The 17,929-nt window shown below is 39.4% G+C and overlaps 1 protein-coding gene across 2 annotated transcripts in view; it reads right to left on the bottom strand.

Moving 5' to 3' along the window:
• RNF128 (ring finger protein 128) overlaps positions 1–17,929 on the bottom strand; it is a 106,017-nt gene that overhangs the window by 62,681 nt on the left and 25,407 nt on the right. The window contains exon 1 of one of the 2 annotated variants that reach the window (XM_054473128.2): positions 7,707–8,428. The exons of the other annotated variant lie outside the window; for it this stretch is intronic. Within the exon in view, the coding sequence (XP_054329103.1) occupies positions 7,707–8,190 (484 nt within the window). The 5' untranslated portion in view covers positions 8,191–8,428. Of the gene's footprint in view, positions 1–7,706; positions 8,429–17,929 lie in introns of those variants that run through there. 2 annotated transcript variants of the gene reach the window in all.

Raw genomic sequence — 17,929 nt, 5'->3', positions numbered from 1 at the left:
GAAGGACATACACACAGCTGAAAAAGAAAAGGACAGAACAGGAAATAACATAACAAAGAGCCCTTGTGTTCCACTTTGCCCATAGGGCTCCAAGGTGGTGGTGTACAGTAAAGTGTGGCAATTCTGAACTGGCTTGGAAAGGTGCATGTACTCTGTGCTTGGTAATAACTCCCTACGGTATGTAGCTGAGGATCACCACCATAAAATAACTCCAATGCAGTGAAGAGGAGAATATTTCTGTGGGTGACTGGGCTCCTACCACACGCTGCAAGACATCATTCCCTCAGGAAACAAAGTTGATAATTGTGCTACATAAAAATTCTTCATATTGGAGTGTGAGGTGCTCTTCTGGAGTTTGGTACTATTTTATTTCTTGAGCGGGGCACTGGTCACACAGGTGTGCTCAATTGTGAAATTTCGCTGAGCTATAAATCAATGATTTATGTACCTTTTTGGGATGTATATTATACTTCGATAGAACTTATATATACAAAAATTATTTATCCCCAGGAAATACCTATGGTGCCTTATCAAATAAACTTTGGGGTAAACACCAACAACAGTTTATAGTTCAGTAGCCATCATTATAATAGAAAAGCTACTTAAAAGCAACAGGGGAAACCAGGTGCAAACCTCAATTGTGAAGAAGACATAAAAAAAAAGAAAAAGAAAAAGGCATTACCTATGGGAATATTGGGGAAGAAAATGAACTGAAGCACAAGTGGTGATCAAATCCTAAGAAATACCAAGGCCACAATAGGCAATGCATATGGGTTAGATCAGACCATGTTTATGGCTAGTAAGTATATTTCAATGTAAACCTCGGTGGAGCATATTTTTTATTTAAATGCCCCAATTCACAACCCTCCCCATCTCCATTTTTGCACTTCCTTTCTGGTAGCTAAAGAAAGAGAGGCTCAATCCCCAACTCTCAGTCAATGACCACAACCTTCAACTACAAGAGGACCATCTTCTATTTCTAGATACATGGAGAAATTCTTACAATAGAAAGCAGTATAGAAAACTAGTATATATAGTATGTAATTCTTTAAATAATATATCTATATACAGAGCAAAAGAATAAAATGATACGCTGGGCGCGGTGGCTCACGCCTGTAATTCCAGCACTTTGGGAGGCTAAAGCAGGCAGATCACTTGAGGTCAGGCGTTAGAGACCAGCCTGGCCAACATGGTGAAACCCTGTCTCTGCTAAAACTACAACAATTAGCCAGGTATGTTAGCACAGGCCTGTAATCCCAGCTACTTGAGAGGCTGAGGCATGAGAATCACTTGAACCCGGGAAGAGGAGGTTTCAGTGAGCTGAGATCACGCCATGGTACTCCAGCCTGGGAGACAAAGCGAGACTCTGTCTCAAAATAAATAAATAAAAAAAAGAATAAAATGACTAACCCCCCCCCCCAAAAAAAATGCTAAAACAGATTTGTATATCTTTTTTCATTTTTTTCTGTATTTTATTAATACTACATTAATATTTATAAAAAATTAACTATTATAAAAGTAGAATACAAAGTTATGCCTACGTACAGAAGTCAAGGTAAGAAGGAATATTAATGGTGTCATCTGTGTTGTAAAATTATGGGTATTTTAGTTTTACACTTTTCTGTATTTTTCAAGTTTTCTATAACAGTTAATTTTATAATCAGAAAATTACTTAGAAAATGTCTTTAGTACTCTCCTCTTTTCTGTCCATTTGAGTGTGAACAGACTTAAAATGTGGCATTCTGTATTGAAAACACATATCTTCCAGGGACTGACGGGGGAAAAGTTATTTATGTGCTTAGAAAACAATTCACTGATCAAGCTATATAGTCATCCCTCAGTATCCATGGGGGATTGGTTTCAGGACCTCCCAATGATACCAAAATCCACAGATGCTCAATTTCCTTATATAAAATGGTTCAATGTGTGCATACAACCAGTGCACATCTTCCTGTATATTTTAAATAATCTCTAGATTATTTATAATACCTAATACGATGTAAATGCTATGTAAATAGTTGTTATACTGTATCATTTAGGGGATAATGACAAGAAAATGAGGTCTGTACATATTCAGTACAGATGCTTCTTTTCCCCCAAATATTGTTGCTCCTCAGTTGGTTGAATCCATAAATGTGGACATAGATACAGGGGGCTGACTCTATTTTCCTTTTTTTAAAAAAGATTTTTACTTTATGAAATTTCACATTCACCAACATGTTCAATGGAAGCATTTTAATTGGAGACATAAATATAATGCTGGTGTAGTTTTTAAAAGATCAAAAAAAAAAAAAACCAGCACAGGGAAAGCTCAATATGAAAACTCATTTGTCATTATTTTCTTGTTACCTAGGGCATTTTGCCATTAAAAATCCATAAAACCAGGCTAATCACCATAGAAGTTAGCCAGCAATCTTGAAGTATGTGTACACTCTATTCCTGTATGCTCTTCTTTCTTCTACCAGACTGTACATTGCTTAAGAGGGCAGGGACTTTATCTTAATTATTTTGTATACTCAGGCAAGAAGCACAGTATCTATCAGACAGCAGATCTTTGATAAATGCTCGATGAATTGAATTCCAATCCACTAGATACTTTTCTAGTGAATCTTGTGACCCTTCTGGCATTAGAGTTCTTGGGTGTTTAAGGCAATTCAGCAAGCATTTCTAGAGCATGTATAGTACAAAGGTTTCTATAGAGATTACAAAGATTAACAAAACATTAAAATGATTATAATCCAGTAGAAGGTAAAATATGTAAACAAATAATTACCAGCAAAATGCAGAACATACTATAAGAGAGGAAGTGCTATTGGAACAAAAAGAGATTACTATACTTTGTTTTGGGTGTGGGCTGTGCTGGGAAGAGGAAAAGAGAGAATTAAGAAAGGCTTCAAAGATGAGGAGGCATTTTTGTTGTATTTTGAAGGATGTGTAAATTTTTGACCAGCAGAGCCAAGAAAAACAGGTCTGTTGGCAATAGCAGAAGCAAAGGAATGTTAGTGGAAAAGAATAGAGAATGTTTAGGGACCAACATAAAAGAAGAGGCATATAAAGCTTTGAATGTAGTTTGGGATCAAATTACTAGGAGTTTTATATGCCATGCTGATAAATGTAGTCTAAAATCTATAAGTAATAGCATATATGTGATCAGAGCTGTGTTCTGATGGCATGGAGGAAGAACTGCATACTAGGAAAAAAACTACTGGAGGCAAGGAGACCAATCAAGAGGCTAAGTATTTTTTCCCATGAGAAGACACAGGAACTGAAAGCAGGGTATTGAAAGCAAGGAAGAAGGAGACATATGTGAGAATGTTTAAAGTGCCAGAATCAACAGGATGTGGCATCTATTTACTGGAGGAGGAGTACTAGGAGTCTGGGATGCAAGTGAGAAGTGTCAGATGCATGAATTAATAAAATAGTAATGAAACAAAAGAGAGGCAAGGAAGGAAGACACTACTTGGGATAGTTTTAAAGAGGTAGTTAACAGTGTCAAATACAGTCCTGCAGAGATACCAAGAAGGCTACATCTGAAAATGGCTTTGAGAATAGTATTTTACATTGGTTAATCATCACTGGCCAATCCCTTTTGAACTTCTCTATTAAAAAAAGATTTATTTTCAAAGCCAACATTCTAGAAAAAGTAGAATAAAACTTAAATATAAAAGGGTTGAGAAGGGATTGGGTGGTGATTAAGTAGTACAAACATACTATTCCAAGGTCCTCTGTGAACGGAAAAAGATTGGTAGCAGGAGGGAGAAGCAGTTATTTGAGAAAAGTACAACAAACATATGAGGACCAAAAGATCTTTTTCCTGTTAAAATTCAGTCTACCCTCCGTACCTAAAGGGATCAAATTAGAATTTCAGGTAATGTGGACTTTGAAGTACTCTAGACTGTTCATTTCCAATTATGTTCTACAAACACAGGATTCAACTTTCATTTTCTAAAACATATTTATCTTAACTGTGATTAAAACATAATAATAGCTTCCTATATGTCAGACACTGTGCTAAACACTTTACCTGCATTATCTCATTGAATCCCAGCAACCTTAGGAGGCAAGTTTATTATTATGCCTACCTTACATAGGAGAAAACTGAGACTTAGAGAAGTAAAATAACTGGCCTAAGATTGAAAAAATACTAATTGGCAGAGCACAACCTCTTAACTAATCTGTTCCACTATCTTTCAACAATGTACACAAGCAACTGTGTTATATATCAAACTGTATCCCATTGGAGACTCCCAAATCATTAATTAAACTGCTTGGTTCATTCACTTTTTTTTTTACAGCCCTCAGGAATAATGCTTCTCCTGACATCCCTTTGCATATGTTTCAAGCTCTTGTAAATGTTTCATGAATTATGAAGGTTGTAGTTCTGCACTGGTCTTTCAATAAATTCATGCCTACAATGTTGACTCAAGGAAAACTGTACAAGCAAGTATACATATCTCTTCAACCTGTGGGTTGTGCTCAATTAGACACCAGGCAAAGCTCAGGCCCATCTGCCTGGCGAAAGCAGAACAGTTTGTTGCGCAATAGTGAGAACATGCTTAACGTGTCTCGTGACAATCTTACATTTTAGGTGGTTTTGATGCTTACTTTAAGATTTGGCCACTTCTTATCTGACTTTCATTTTTAAGATAAGAAATTTGAATAGTAATTATACTTTGGAATAAAAATTTTCTCCTAATTTCCTTTCAGGTTTCTGCACTGATTTGATTGAAATATATCCAGAGATTGCAAGCCAAACTGCCAATAAGCATCTGTCATTTGCAATTATTTATCTGTGTGAAACAGAATTTTCTGAATACTCTTCAAACAAAATACAGAAATAAACTGCATGAGTTGATGCTAGGTTACAATTAACTTTTGTAAAATTTTGGTATACATAAAAGTCTCATTTTCCTAATTGATTGCTCTTATATAGTGGAGTTTCTTTCTCCTAAACAAAAATTTTAAAGCAACTGTTCTAAATTAGTTAGGTGAGAGTATAGACACTCAGCACAAACTCTAACCAAGGGCAAACAATTCAAGTGCAGGCCCCTATGAGAGTGAGTGAAGAGAGATTTTGTAAACAAAGAAGATACAGAAGGCTTTTCCACATTTGGTGGCCCCTTTGTAATTCACAGCAATATATAATGAATTAATCCATACTTAAATCTCAGTCCTATCTCTCTGCCACTATGATCCAAGATAAGTTTTTGACCAGAGATTAAAAGGAAACCCTAGGCTTACTCTGAGGAATGAGTAAAGTAAACAATATAACACTTTGCAAACAAATATTCAATAACACATGTGGATAATATGCAAGGTGATTTTCCCCCATATTGAAAAATAGTTTTTCCAGGAGTTCAAGGAGAAATGTGATTCCTTACCTCAAGTAATTTGCTAGTTTTGTCTAGTTAGCTTGATGGCAAACTTTGGTATAGCCTTTATCTCAGATAATATTGTTTTTAAAGTATCAAAATGCTTTTCTGAATGTAGTGTAATTTGGTGATCAATATTTAGGGCTTTATTCCTATATGGTATCCTGAAACACAACAGCCATAGTTAGATTCCCAGTGTATTCATGTCTTCAAATCGACAATTGCACAATCATACATTTGTACATTATTTTTTTGCATCCTGTTAGCATTAACCTATTATAACATTCAGTGACTATTATCAGCTGGGTAGTATATATATAATCCTTAATAATCACAGCAACATAAATATTATCTCCATCTTACAGATGGGGTATCCAAGGCTCAGTAAAGTTAAATAATCCTATCAAGGACACAAAGCTATTGTGTGGTAAATCCAGAATTTTATTCCCAATCTTGACTAAAATGCCTGTGTTTTTCTTAGTACACCATATTGCCTCTCAATAAAGTATAAGTAACATGTATGTAGAGTGCCTGGCATATAGTGGGAGCCCAGCAAAAGTTAATTTTATTGTCTCCTAAAACTATCAGATAAATACCCTTAACAGAAGTAAAAGGAAAATGGTCTAAGTAGGACTCTGTAATTAAATACTCTTTAATTACAAATCATTCATGCAAATGAATCTCATTAGAAGACAAAGTCAAACCCTTGCTATTAGACAGTCAACTGAAATATAAAGACTATAAACTTTATTAGGTCTTTATTCTTGATTTTCAGTAACTTCTAAAAGCTACTGATTCATTCTAATCAATGAATTATTGGCCAAGAGAGATACAGTTTCTCCTTTAATCAATATAAAATCTAAAAATCATAGCATTTTAGATCTGAAAGGGATCTTAGAGTTCATCTAGTTTTGTTTTGTTTCGGTACACCCTTCTAACTTGGCCTCCACTGCCTATACAATCATTTGACATGTGAGTAACTTGTACAAGGTTACAAAGTTGGTAGAGGCAAAGAAGGGGCTAAAAGAACTCAAATCTCCTGAGTTCCAATTCAGTGTTCTTTCCATTACGCCATCCAGCCACTCAATACAAGTGCTCTCTAGGCAGGTTCAGTCATAAGGTTTTAAGAAAAACAGAAAACCTCCAGTAGTCAAATAAGCAGCTTCATCCTTCCAGTGACTCCCAGAAGGCTAATCCTATCAGCTAACCCTTACTGAGAGTGGATGATGTGCTTTACTGCACTAAACTCTTTAAGGCATTATTTCATTTTATCCTGAAGGCAAACTTGTGGATAAGTTTTCTTATTATTCATTCTCATTTGACTGATGAGAGAACCCAGACTCTAAGACTTCAAATAAGTTGCCCAAGGTCACAGGACTAGTAAGCAACAGAGCAGGAATTTAAACCAAGCTCTGACTTGAGGCCCAGCTCTTAAAAACTATGATACACTGCCATTACACGTGTCTCTTTCTTTTTCTCTATTTTTTTCCCCTTTGTCCTTTAGGGTCTAGGATAACTATATACATAAGGTATGGATACCTAATCACAAATAGGGAGGTTTCTGGAAGGATAACCGACGGGGGAAAAATAGTAACCTCACACCATCTCCAAGAATTTAAGAACTACCTGGACTATTTTTTTCTCCAAAGTCTAGGCCTTCGCTATCCTCATGCAGAAACCTCTTCTTTTTCAAGAACGTTAGTCACCTGTTTTGCAACTCAATAACCTAAATCAGATTTTTCAGAAGCAAACAAAAGCACTGATACCAACAGTCACTTGGGACTTGAGACCACTGGGCAGAGAAGAACCCAAGAACTAAGCAAAGTTTCCACCAAAATTGCAATGAGGTTAACAGGGCACAGTAGCACGATCTAGTATTTTATACCCAGGAAACATGGAGAGAAAAACATGGAGAGGAGGGGAAAATCTGCCAGTCTGAGGTTGTTAAAAAGCAGAGTGAGGAAGAGATTTCCAGGTGATCTTCTCCTCTGTCATTTAAGACCGGATGCCCACCACCACTTAATCCAAGGCTAGACACCCTTGTGAAAAACCAGGACAAGGGAACGCAAAGAGCTCAAACAGTCCTTGATTTGCCAGCCTCTGCACCCGGTTTGTTTTACCCTTTTCCACCAGAGAGGCAAATGAAGGATTTTTTTTGCCCAACACCCAGCCCTGGTGAATCTCGGGAAGGACCCTGCCCCACTCCGTGGGGGACAGAAAGGGCATCCACTTTCCTTGGGAGCAAGGGGATAGGGCGAGGAGGGCAATGAGGAAAATAAGAGAAACTGGCCATGGCAGAGGTCTGGAGGGGTGCAATCTAGTAGCTGCACTCACCCGGGTGAGACATGGGGATGACCTCATTGCGGGTCCCTGGGAAGTTAAAGATGACGGCTCCAGACGCCCCTCTCTCATAAGCCAGATGGATCTTGTCTGCGAAGGTGCAGCCCCCGCCGCGTTGGATGAGGGCCAACCAAGAGACTTGCACGGTGCTTCCCCAAACCGTGGGCACAGTGAAATTCGTGTGCGGGTTACAGGCGTTGAGTGCCCCGGGCCCGTCGGGCGGTACCAGGACCCCAGCCACAGGCTCCAGCGGCGAGTCCTGGCCGTACACGCCCTCCTCGCTCAGCTCCCACACCGTACGGTTCACTCCGGTGTGCGGAACCCGCCAGGACACGTTGAGGTACGCGGTCCACACTGCTTCAGCCCCCCGGGAACCGGGTGCCTGCGGACTCAGGGCCAGCAGGAAGCACCATGCCAGCAATCTGGAAGAGCCGCAGCCACCGCGGCAGGAGACCCCGGCCCCAAGCGGCGGCCCCATGGCGCGCGCGCTCCGCAGTTCCCTAGTGCCCCTGGCACGCGCCCTCCTAGCACTTGGCAGGACCCTGGTCTTGAGCAGGTGCGCGCCAGGTGGGGAAGGAATGAAGGGAGACTGGGGAGCTGCGAGCTAGGTCGGAGCCAGGAGGCACGTAGCGTCAGCACACAGGTTGCCGCAGATGCAGCTCCTCGGAGCTCCAGTCTTCTCCGCTACCGCGGCTGCCGCGTCGGGCTCTGGGGCTTTAGCGTGAAGCTCCGCCCAGCCGACTGGGGGTAGAGGTGGCTGGGAGGGAGGAAAGGACACTGCGGGATCCGCCTCTTAAAAGGGTAACAGGATGGAACGATGTTAGAATAGGATCTGAGGCTGTGTGGTCAGGTGTGTCGCGTCGTTTTATAAAAAACGGACAGGCGAGGAACGATAAAGTCCGCAAACATAAAGCTTTCTGGCAGGATTCGAGTCGGTTTTGAATTGCAAGAATACATTTTTCCCTCCTAACATTTGCCTAAAGGACATTTCGGGCTTACGGTGCCAGAATGTGAAGTACAGTACTTCTAAAAAGCGCAAATCCAAAAGGTCTGAGTTGTAGTCAAGGGAATTTGGATAGGGAAGGAATTTGAGTAGAATCAGGCTATTTACTGATTCTCTAGAGGGGGGAAGGGCAGGAAAAGCGCGTTGTTACCCTTTCTTACTGACTTCAAATGGCACCTTTCTCTTTCCCTGCTCCTAAGAAGCCTCATACATGTGTATTTCCTTAACCATTACCCTAGGTTTAATGTACCGCATCAGATGCCTCTTCTAAAACTAATCTTAGTCCTCACAAAAGAATGACTGTTTTCACACACCTCAGAACCAAGCCTTTTTTCTGCATTTTTCACAAACCTGACTTACCCAAGCAGATGTTCCTGCGCTATTCATGACCTTAACTACATAATCTTTCTCCATTTCCCACTAACTGAAAGGAGCCTGACTCGCCTAGGCGATTCACTCATGGCATTATTACATTATGATTTATCCTTGCTTAAGTATACAATTATACAATTTTTGTCTACCTTGTCAACTATTATATTTACTAGATGGTTAACAAATGAACCTTGAATTAAGCTGAATTAATACACCTGGTGTCTGATAGTTATGAATAACTTTTGACCTTGGGGAACGTCCCTGTGCCTCAGTTTCCTCATCATCTGTAAAAGGGGGATAATAATAGCACCTACCTCACAGAGTGTTCAGATGATTAAATGAGTTAATACATGTAATAAAGCACTTAGAACAATGCTTAGCAATATAAAAAATACATGTTAAATATTAAAATTATTAAACAGGTTCAGAGACACAATTCTAAAATAATATTAAAGTTGTTAATTTGAGGTAATATCAGAGAAAATGATGTTCAAGATGTTCAGTCTTAGCCACTTTTTCAGTTCAAAGAAATACAGTCTACTTTATGCAGCTCAACATTTGTTAAATTTCTGATCAATTACTCCCCTCAATCCCTGGCCCCGCATTTACTTAATCAATGTTATTTACAAAGATTAAGCATGGAACAATTCTGTACTTGATACTCTTATGGCTTGAGAGAAACCTAGAGGAAAATTAACATCGTATACCAAACAACACCTAGAACATAAATAAATGGGCAATTTTGTGAAACATATACTCTTAGGTATTGAAAGGGACTTTAGAGGTCAAAGTGGGTATATGAGACCAATAGCATGGTACCCCCAAATAGTGATGGTAATCTCTGAGATAAAAATTACCTAGGGGAAAAATGGGTAGGACCAACCACCTCTGAGAAATAGTACAATTCCAGAAATTGTCTGATTTTGCTGGTGAAGAGCGTTCAAAATTCAATCGATATTACCTGAATGACAGCCAACTATATTGTACTTTGAAGAAACAATGTGTTCAGAAGAAAGAAGGTATTTTATAGCTACAAAAATGAAGTTCAGAGAGACATTTATTAATGCTTGTCCATTCATTATTTTCTTAAATATTTGTTGTACATCTGCCATAAGCCATGGGCTGAGCATTGTGGTACAAAATCAAATAAGACATCAACTCTCCTATCAAGAAGCTCATACATTAGTTTTGATGAGAAGGACAAGTAAAATGGTAAGTGCAGTATAGACTGATATATGTATATAGTGTAAGCACTATGATGGAGATATGACAGGGTAGTAGTGGATAACAGAGAAGCACCTAACCCAGACTGGGAAGTAAGGAAAAGCTTCCCAGAGGAGGTTAGACCTGGGCTGAGTTTGAGAGAGTTAACTTTTCTAGGCAGAAAACAACACAAGGAAAGGCATTGAAATATGAAAAAGAAATGTTAGGAAGCTACAATTACTACAGGCCCAGTAAATGCAAAATGGTTGGAACCCAAAGTAACAGAGGGAAGGTTGTAACAGATCATGTTGGAGAGGTACATGGGGGCCAGTTCTTGAGAGTCCTTTGGGTAAAGCTAGGAAGTTTAGACTTTATCCAAAAACAAGGAGTAATATAATCAGGGTTTAATCAGGGAGTAATAGAATCAGATCTGAAGTTTAGAGATCCTCCTCTGTGGATAATAGATTGGAGGGAATAAGAATAGCAGCAGGGAGCCCATACAGAAGATGGTTGGCAGTGCTACAGGTGAGAGATGAAGGTGGCTTGGATAGACAGGTAGTGGACATGAAGAGAAGTGGGCAGAATGGGAATGTTCTTTGGTGGTAGAATCAACAGGACTTGGTTTGGGGGATGAAAGAGAAGGAGGAGTTAGAAATTACTCTGAGGTTTTTGACTTGGAAGATTAGATGACATTCAATCAGGGAATACAGGAGGAGGGTTTTAAATGTATAGAATGGGTAGAAGGAGAGATGAGTTCACTTTAGATCTTTCAATTTTGAGGTGCCTATGATGTAACCAGGTAGAACTGTGTGATAGGCAGTTGAGTTTCTGATCACTGAACACCTACTAAGTGCAAAGCATGGGAGAGACAGGGGTGTAGAGAGACAAAAGAAACAGCCCTTGCCTTCAATGAGCTCATGGTCTAGTGAGACAATCAGAGAGGTAAACTATCAATAACAGTACAGTGTAATACATGTTATGACTGAGAAAAGTATAAGGCACTAGGGCAAGACGAGTGTGACTGAGTCTTTAAGTACAAATGGAGTGACCCAAGCAAAGAGAGTAAGTATTTTCAGGCATAGGCAAGAGTATATTATATGAGAATTCCAAAGAACATTCAGGGAACTAGCATTCAGTAGTTTGGTATGGTTGGGATATAAAATTGCAAAGGGGGAGCCAAGGGCAGTGAAGCTAGTCAAATAACTTGTGCCAGAACATGAAAAGTTTAGAAAATTATACATATATACATATATATATATTTTTTTTTTAGACAGAGTTTTGCTCTTGTTGCCCAGGCTGTAGTGCAATGGCACGATCTTGGCTCACTGCAACCTCTGCCTCCCAGGTTTAAGCAATTCTCCTGCCTCAGCCTCCCAAGTAGCTGGAATTACAGGCGCGTGCCACCATGCCCGGCTAATTTTTGTATTTTTAGTAGAGACGGGGTTTCACCATGTTGGCCAGGCTGGTCTTGAACTCCTGACCTCATGATCTGCCCGCCTCGGCCTCCCAAAGTGCTGGGATTACAGGCGTGAGCCATCGCGCCAGGCCAGAAAATTATATTAAAGAGTATGGACTCAATATGCATGCACATGTGTATACACATACATAAGGCAAATATGGCAAAATGACAACAAGTGATAAATCTAGATGGTGGGTATATGGGTGCTCATTGTACTTTTTTTCTACTTATACAGTATTTTAAACATTTTGTAATAATGAGTTTAAAATTGTGAATTTATATTGAAGTCAATGGAGCGAATGAATGGTATGATCAGATTTGAACTTAAAGAGATCATATGGATTGTATGAGGACAAGACTGATGAAAAAGAGAATAGTGAGGAGGCCAATATCTCCAGAACTATTCTGGAGGTCTAGACAATTGTGGAATGGAGGTATCAGACTACCATAGCTTGATAACGTGAGTCATTAAAATCATCCTATGAACTCCCCTTGCTCTGAGTTCATCCTCACCAAGCAACCCTACTTATTATCAGTTAGCTCCTCATGTAAATATGCCTACAGGGAGATAATGTACTGATTAGCAAACACTAGTATCTGGTCCACTTGGAAGTTGTACTTCTCATTATAAATTAATCAATTGGCATTCTGGCTTATATATTGTTCTCTAGTGAATTTGGTTAAGTGTGAGTCAGTCCCCAGAAACCCAGTCTCTGGTTATACTACCAATCAAATTTCAAGGCTTACAAAGCTAAGAACTAGATTGTAGATCATGACTGCAACAAAGTCCTTCCACTCTATGGAGACTTGCCTGGGTAACCCACTGGCTTTCCCCAACCATATTCCTGTATTTCACTGTGAGTTATTTTCTAACTACAACAGAGCCTTGCTACCAAGAATGAGGTCTGTTGATCAGGAGCATCAGCATCATCAGGGAGCTGGTTAGAAATGCGGAATCACAGGTTCCACCCAGACCGACTGACTTGGAACCTGTCTTTTAACATGATTCCCAGGGGATCTGCATGTATATATGTTTAAGGAGCCCTAGGGTAAACTAGAGTATTCCTGACAGGTAGCTAGCATCCAGCGTCTGCTTGAACACTCCCAGTGTCAGAGCTCACTACCTCACCAAGCATCCCATCCTGAGTAAGACTACACTTTTCTTGTTTGGAAGTTAATGTAAGTATAGTTTGACCCTGTTTCAGTCCTTCTTCTTCCTTCCACCCTCCTCTTCCAAACCCAGGCCCCAAGAGTTTCCATGCTACTCCCTGGCCATATCACTACTCCACCAGCGCCTTTGCTCTGAGCAGTCCTCCTGTACCAGACTTCACCTTATATCTGACAAATCAAATTTACTAGTCCCAAATATATTCCCTCAGAGTCCTACTCTCCCTAAGACTAATAACAGCTACTGTTCATTGAGCATTTACTGTATGTTTTACATGCATTATCTCATTTAATCCTCACAAGTATCTATTATTAACCCTAGTTTTACAGAAGGGAAAACTGGCCCAGAGAGAATTACAGCAACCTGCCAAAACGCATATAGCTAGGAACAGAAGAAGGATTCCAATGCCGTTCTGACTCTTAAGTATTAATAGCTGATAATGACTTAACAGTTTTCCCTCTGGAGAGTGCCATTCGCATTTGGATGTTGCTTTATACCGAAAAGAGAAAGTTCAAGTGAAATGTCTCTTGTATGCATTTCAGGCACTGTGACCATTGAGGGAGACATATATGGGCCAGGAGCCTTTTTGAATTCTTCAAATCCTACCACAAAGGCCTACCCTGCCAAATATTTGTATCAGCAATACTAAACTGAAAGCTGCCCTGAGCACTTCACTATTTAATGATGAACTGATAAGCAGAGCAGCATCCTGCAGGAGCAACAGCAGGGAACCATTGTGGCAGATTTAGTTTCCCATCACACTGACTCTATAGAGATGTTGAGATGGACGATAGTGTTCAGCTTTTAATATGTTTGCAAGAAATGAGACATTATATCTGGCTTCTCACCATTAAATGAATGGCAAAGCACAACTTGGGACAAACAGTATCCTGGCATCTAAGTGATGCTGGATACACAGCTCGACAACATAGGTATAGAGAATGTGTAGACAAGGGATGACAATAAATCTCCACTCCAGGCAGCTGCTCTATGGATAGCAAGAAGAAAATGGTGGGTGTGTGGAGAGAAGCAGCAGCCAACAAAACAAAACGAAAAGCCAAAGCATGATGCCAACAGCATACTTCCAAATAACATAATGTCACTTGCAAATGAAGATTAAACCTCAGTCAGCTCAAGTTAGTATACAACCATTAGGAAACAGGGATTCTTTTTTTAAAGCAAAACTTTCATGCACCCAAAGAAAGGACAGAATTACCGAGAGTGGCTTTACAAACGGTAGATACGGTGTATCTAAAACTAAGAACAATCTTTTCATATCCATAACTTTAATAACTACCATTGAGAGTCTACTATGGGCCAGGTACTTTACATATATTAATGATATCATTTTATTTTCACAACAGGTAATGATATCCTATTATAATTTACATTTTTTCAGATGAGGAAAATGAGACTCAGAAAAATGAAGTATCTTGCTGAAGGTCACATGGCTGGTAGGTGGTGGAGTTGGAATTCACATAGGGTTATGTATGACTCCAAATTCCATGCTGTTTTCATTCTGCTGTACTACCTCTACACATACATAGGGAGAACATTATTACAAGGTGGAAAAAATGGGTCTTCTTCAGCCACACATTTTACCATGCTAAGAACCCCCTCACCAGAATCCTGCTGAGCAGCCCAGAAATCCTAGATAACAAAGATTATGAGGCCGGGTGTGGTGGCTCATGCCTGTAATCCCAGCATTTTGAGAGGCTGAGGCAGGAGAGTTGCTTGATTGAGCCCAGGAGTTTGAGACCAGCCTGGGCAATATAGTGAGACCCTGTCTCTACAAAACATAAAAAATATATATTTTTAAATAAAAAAGAAAGAAATTGTGTTGGTGGAGATCATTGCAGAAAACTTGAGCTAAATTGTATGCACTTGATTGCTACTGGGAGATCAAATTAGCTATCTTGAGTTTAGGGAGGCGATTGAGAGGATCACAGATTGCTGAGAAGGAGAGGGATAAAGAGTGGGGAAAGGCCCAAGGCATGGGGGCAAGTTGAGCAAGGGAGGTGCTGGAAGGAACTATGGAGATGAGTGGTCTTTACTCCCCACTGTGGTATTGGGCAAACCTACCTCGGAAACATCTCGTCTCATGCAGTCTCTTATCTTTCCTTTTCAGGTTTCCAATAAGGTGAAGATTCCGAAAGAATTAAACCTGTGACCACAAGAGAATTTCTGTATATCTTAAAAGAAAGAAAAACAACTATTTGGGGAAAGTGGGAGAGGAAAATATTTTTAATGAACTATGCCCTGTAAATATGACCACGTATTCGAGGTTCATTTCCAATCCATTCAGCAGATCCAGTATGACACTCAATATACTAGATCCACAGAATCCCCCCTATTTTAGTCTCTGTTCTTATTTTTAACTCTGCTGTTGACTGGTTATGTAACATTGAGGGAGTCTCTTTTTCTTCTTTCTCAACTAAAATAGCAATACTACTGATAAAAAATTGAACAGATATATTTTGAATCACTTAATATTCCATATTAGATGAAAGCCTAACAAATCAGATAGTATATCTAAAATAAATATCTATGATCTTGCCATTGCCTAGGACAAATGAGAGAAGAGCTGTAGAAGGAAGTGGACCTGTCAGGCATGGATAAAATCAGTTTAGTAAATTGGGGAGAAATTAAGTTATTAAAAGTGCCCATGGCCAGGTGCAGTGGCTCACCCCTGTAATCCCAGCACTTTGGGAGGCTGAGGCAGGTGGATCACCTGAGAGCAGGAGTTTGAGACCAGCCTGGCCAACATGGCGAAACCCCGTTTCTACTAAAAATACAAAAATTAGCCGAGTGTGGTGGAGCACACCTGTAATCCCAGGTACTTGAGAGGCTAAGACAGGAGAATCGCTTGAACCCAGAGGGTGGAGGTTGAAGTGAGTTGAGATCATGCCACTGCACTCCAGCCAGGGCAACAGAGACTCTGTTTCAAAAAAAAAAAAAATGCCCATGGGCAGTATTTTTTTTTTTAATCTACAGGCAATGGGATTCTTTTCTGATAGAAACCTAACTTGATAATTTCTAATAAGGCTGGGGCTCCTGAAAAAACAATTTATGAACAAACATCCTTCTACTGTAGTATGTAATCACAATCACCTATTAAGCTAAGACTTACCCTTTAGAAGTTAAAGTCTTCATGAGTGGGGCAAAGACCGCCTTTTTATTCCAAGGGGGCAAAGTCACAAATTCACAGCTGCCAACTATATGCATTAGGATTAGTGGCAGCTGCGCAGGACTCAAACTTGATCAATAACTCGGAGTAAACAAGTATCTGGCAATAAGTGACCAGGTGCTAGCACGTAGTTGGGACAACTGAAATTGGCTTCCTTGCCACTCATGATTCACACAGTAATTAAGTTCTGTCACACCAGAATTAGACAAGTGTCATGGTTATGTTGGTAGCAGGAAACAGGCAAGGAACAAGCAGGCCTTCAACAGTAAGGTATTTTATAGCTACAAAAATGACTTCGGTTTTGACTTCACCACAAATCATGTAGTATAAAGTACAAGAACTTTAATGGGGAAAAATACTAACGGGAACATCAAAAGGAAAAAAAAGCCCAGATGCATTGAATCAGAGCACAACCTGGCATCTATAAAATCACATCTCCCTTAGCCGACAATCTTCCAATTAGCTGGGGGGTCGGGGGAGGCACATTTTTTCTAAGCTGTCTCTGTGTAGCTTTGGGTGCAGATAACATCAAAATATTTTATCTTCTTCATAGTAAACTAGTTCAGACACAGAAATCTGTGACTGTTGAATATTCTGGATGTTGCCAACTCTAGAGTCACAGAAAGTCTTTTATCAGAGGCAAGGAAGTGGCTCAGCAATGTTTGATTTTCGAGAGGGGAAAAAGAGGGCAGAAATTGAAACCCTGAAGCTCTTGTTTGTTTGAAGAAGAGGCTCATTAAGTTTATCTTCAATGATCCCACTAGTTCATTAAATGTCTTAGTTTTCTTAGGTGATAATGGAGGTATTTAGAGACCTGATGAGAGCATATGTTTGGCCTCTATATGGTGTTTAGGGCATAGCTCCCTCCTGGTTTTAGGGCCTTCTATTGGTTAGATTTAAAACAGAATAAAAACTCTTCAGTACACACATTCCAGTAAGCAGGCTAACATATGTCAGTGCTTTCAATATGCCCCATGTATGGCATTTTAGGCAGAGGTTTCCAAGTTCTAAGACAGAGGCAATAATCAATTGCTTAAGAGCAGTCTACCAAAGAGTAGATTTATACTGCCTGCTATTGTCCAGTTTGCAACAGAATCTTACCCTTGTCACTCATTGCAAGTTGTAATAGGTAGCAGTGAATAAGCAAAGAACAGAAGACTTTCAATGAAACAGTATTGCTAGGGAAAAATGTGCTAGACGAATCCCACTTAATCTCTACATTAAGTATACAAATTAAGGAACAAAACATTTTTATCAACTTTAACCCTCTGGGATTTCTAACATAAAATTGTAAGCAGTAACTATCATTGGGCATAGAGGTATTATAATTTTCTATTTTGGAGTTTCAGTGATTTAAAATAAAATTCATCCACTCTATTCATTAGAATAAACATTCTTAGAGTTTCTGCTGTCTACAAAGTCCTACAAATTTGCTGGGGAAGATAAAAACATGAATGCGACAAGTTCCCCCCATTAAAGATCTCAGTTAATAGGGTTAAACTGTATCAAGAAAAGATCTGTGGGTCCTCTCTTTGCTTTTACTTTCACATATCTAGATTATCAGCAATATAAGCTTTAATTGAAAGCACAGTCTGATCTCGATTGTCTGCTACTGGAGAAGAGAAGTGATATTAATTTTTTTAGATTATTGTAAATAGCCTTCTAATTGATTTTAGTCTCTTCCCTATTCCAAATCATCCTTCATATTACAGCCAGATTATACTTTCTAAAACCTAGCTATGATTATGTCACTTTTCATTGCATATTGAATACAATATAAATTTCTTTTCTTTTTTTTTTTTTTTTTTGAGACGGAGTCTCTCTC

This window comes from Pongo pygmaeus, chromosome X (genome assembly GCF_028885625.2).
Source record: "Pongo pygmaeus isolate AG05252 chromosome X, NHGRI_mPonPyg2-v2.0_pri, whole genome shotgun sequence".
NCBI lineage: Eukaryota > Metazoa > Chordata > Mammalia > Primates > Hominidae > Pongo > Pongo pygmaeus.
Note: the sequence above shows the minus strand (reverse complement) of the source record. Positions and strands in the feature narration are given on the sequence as shown.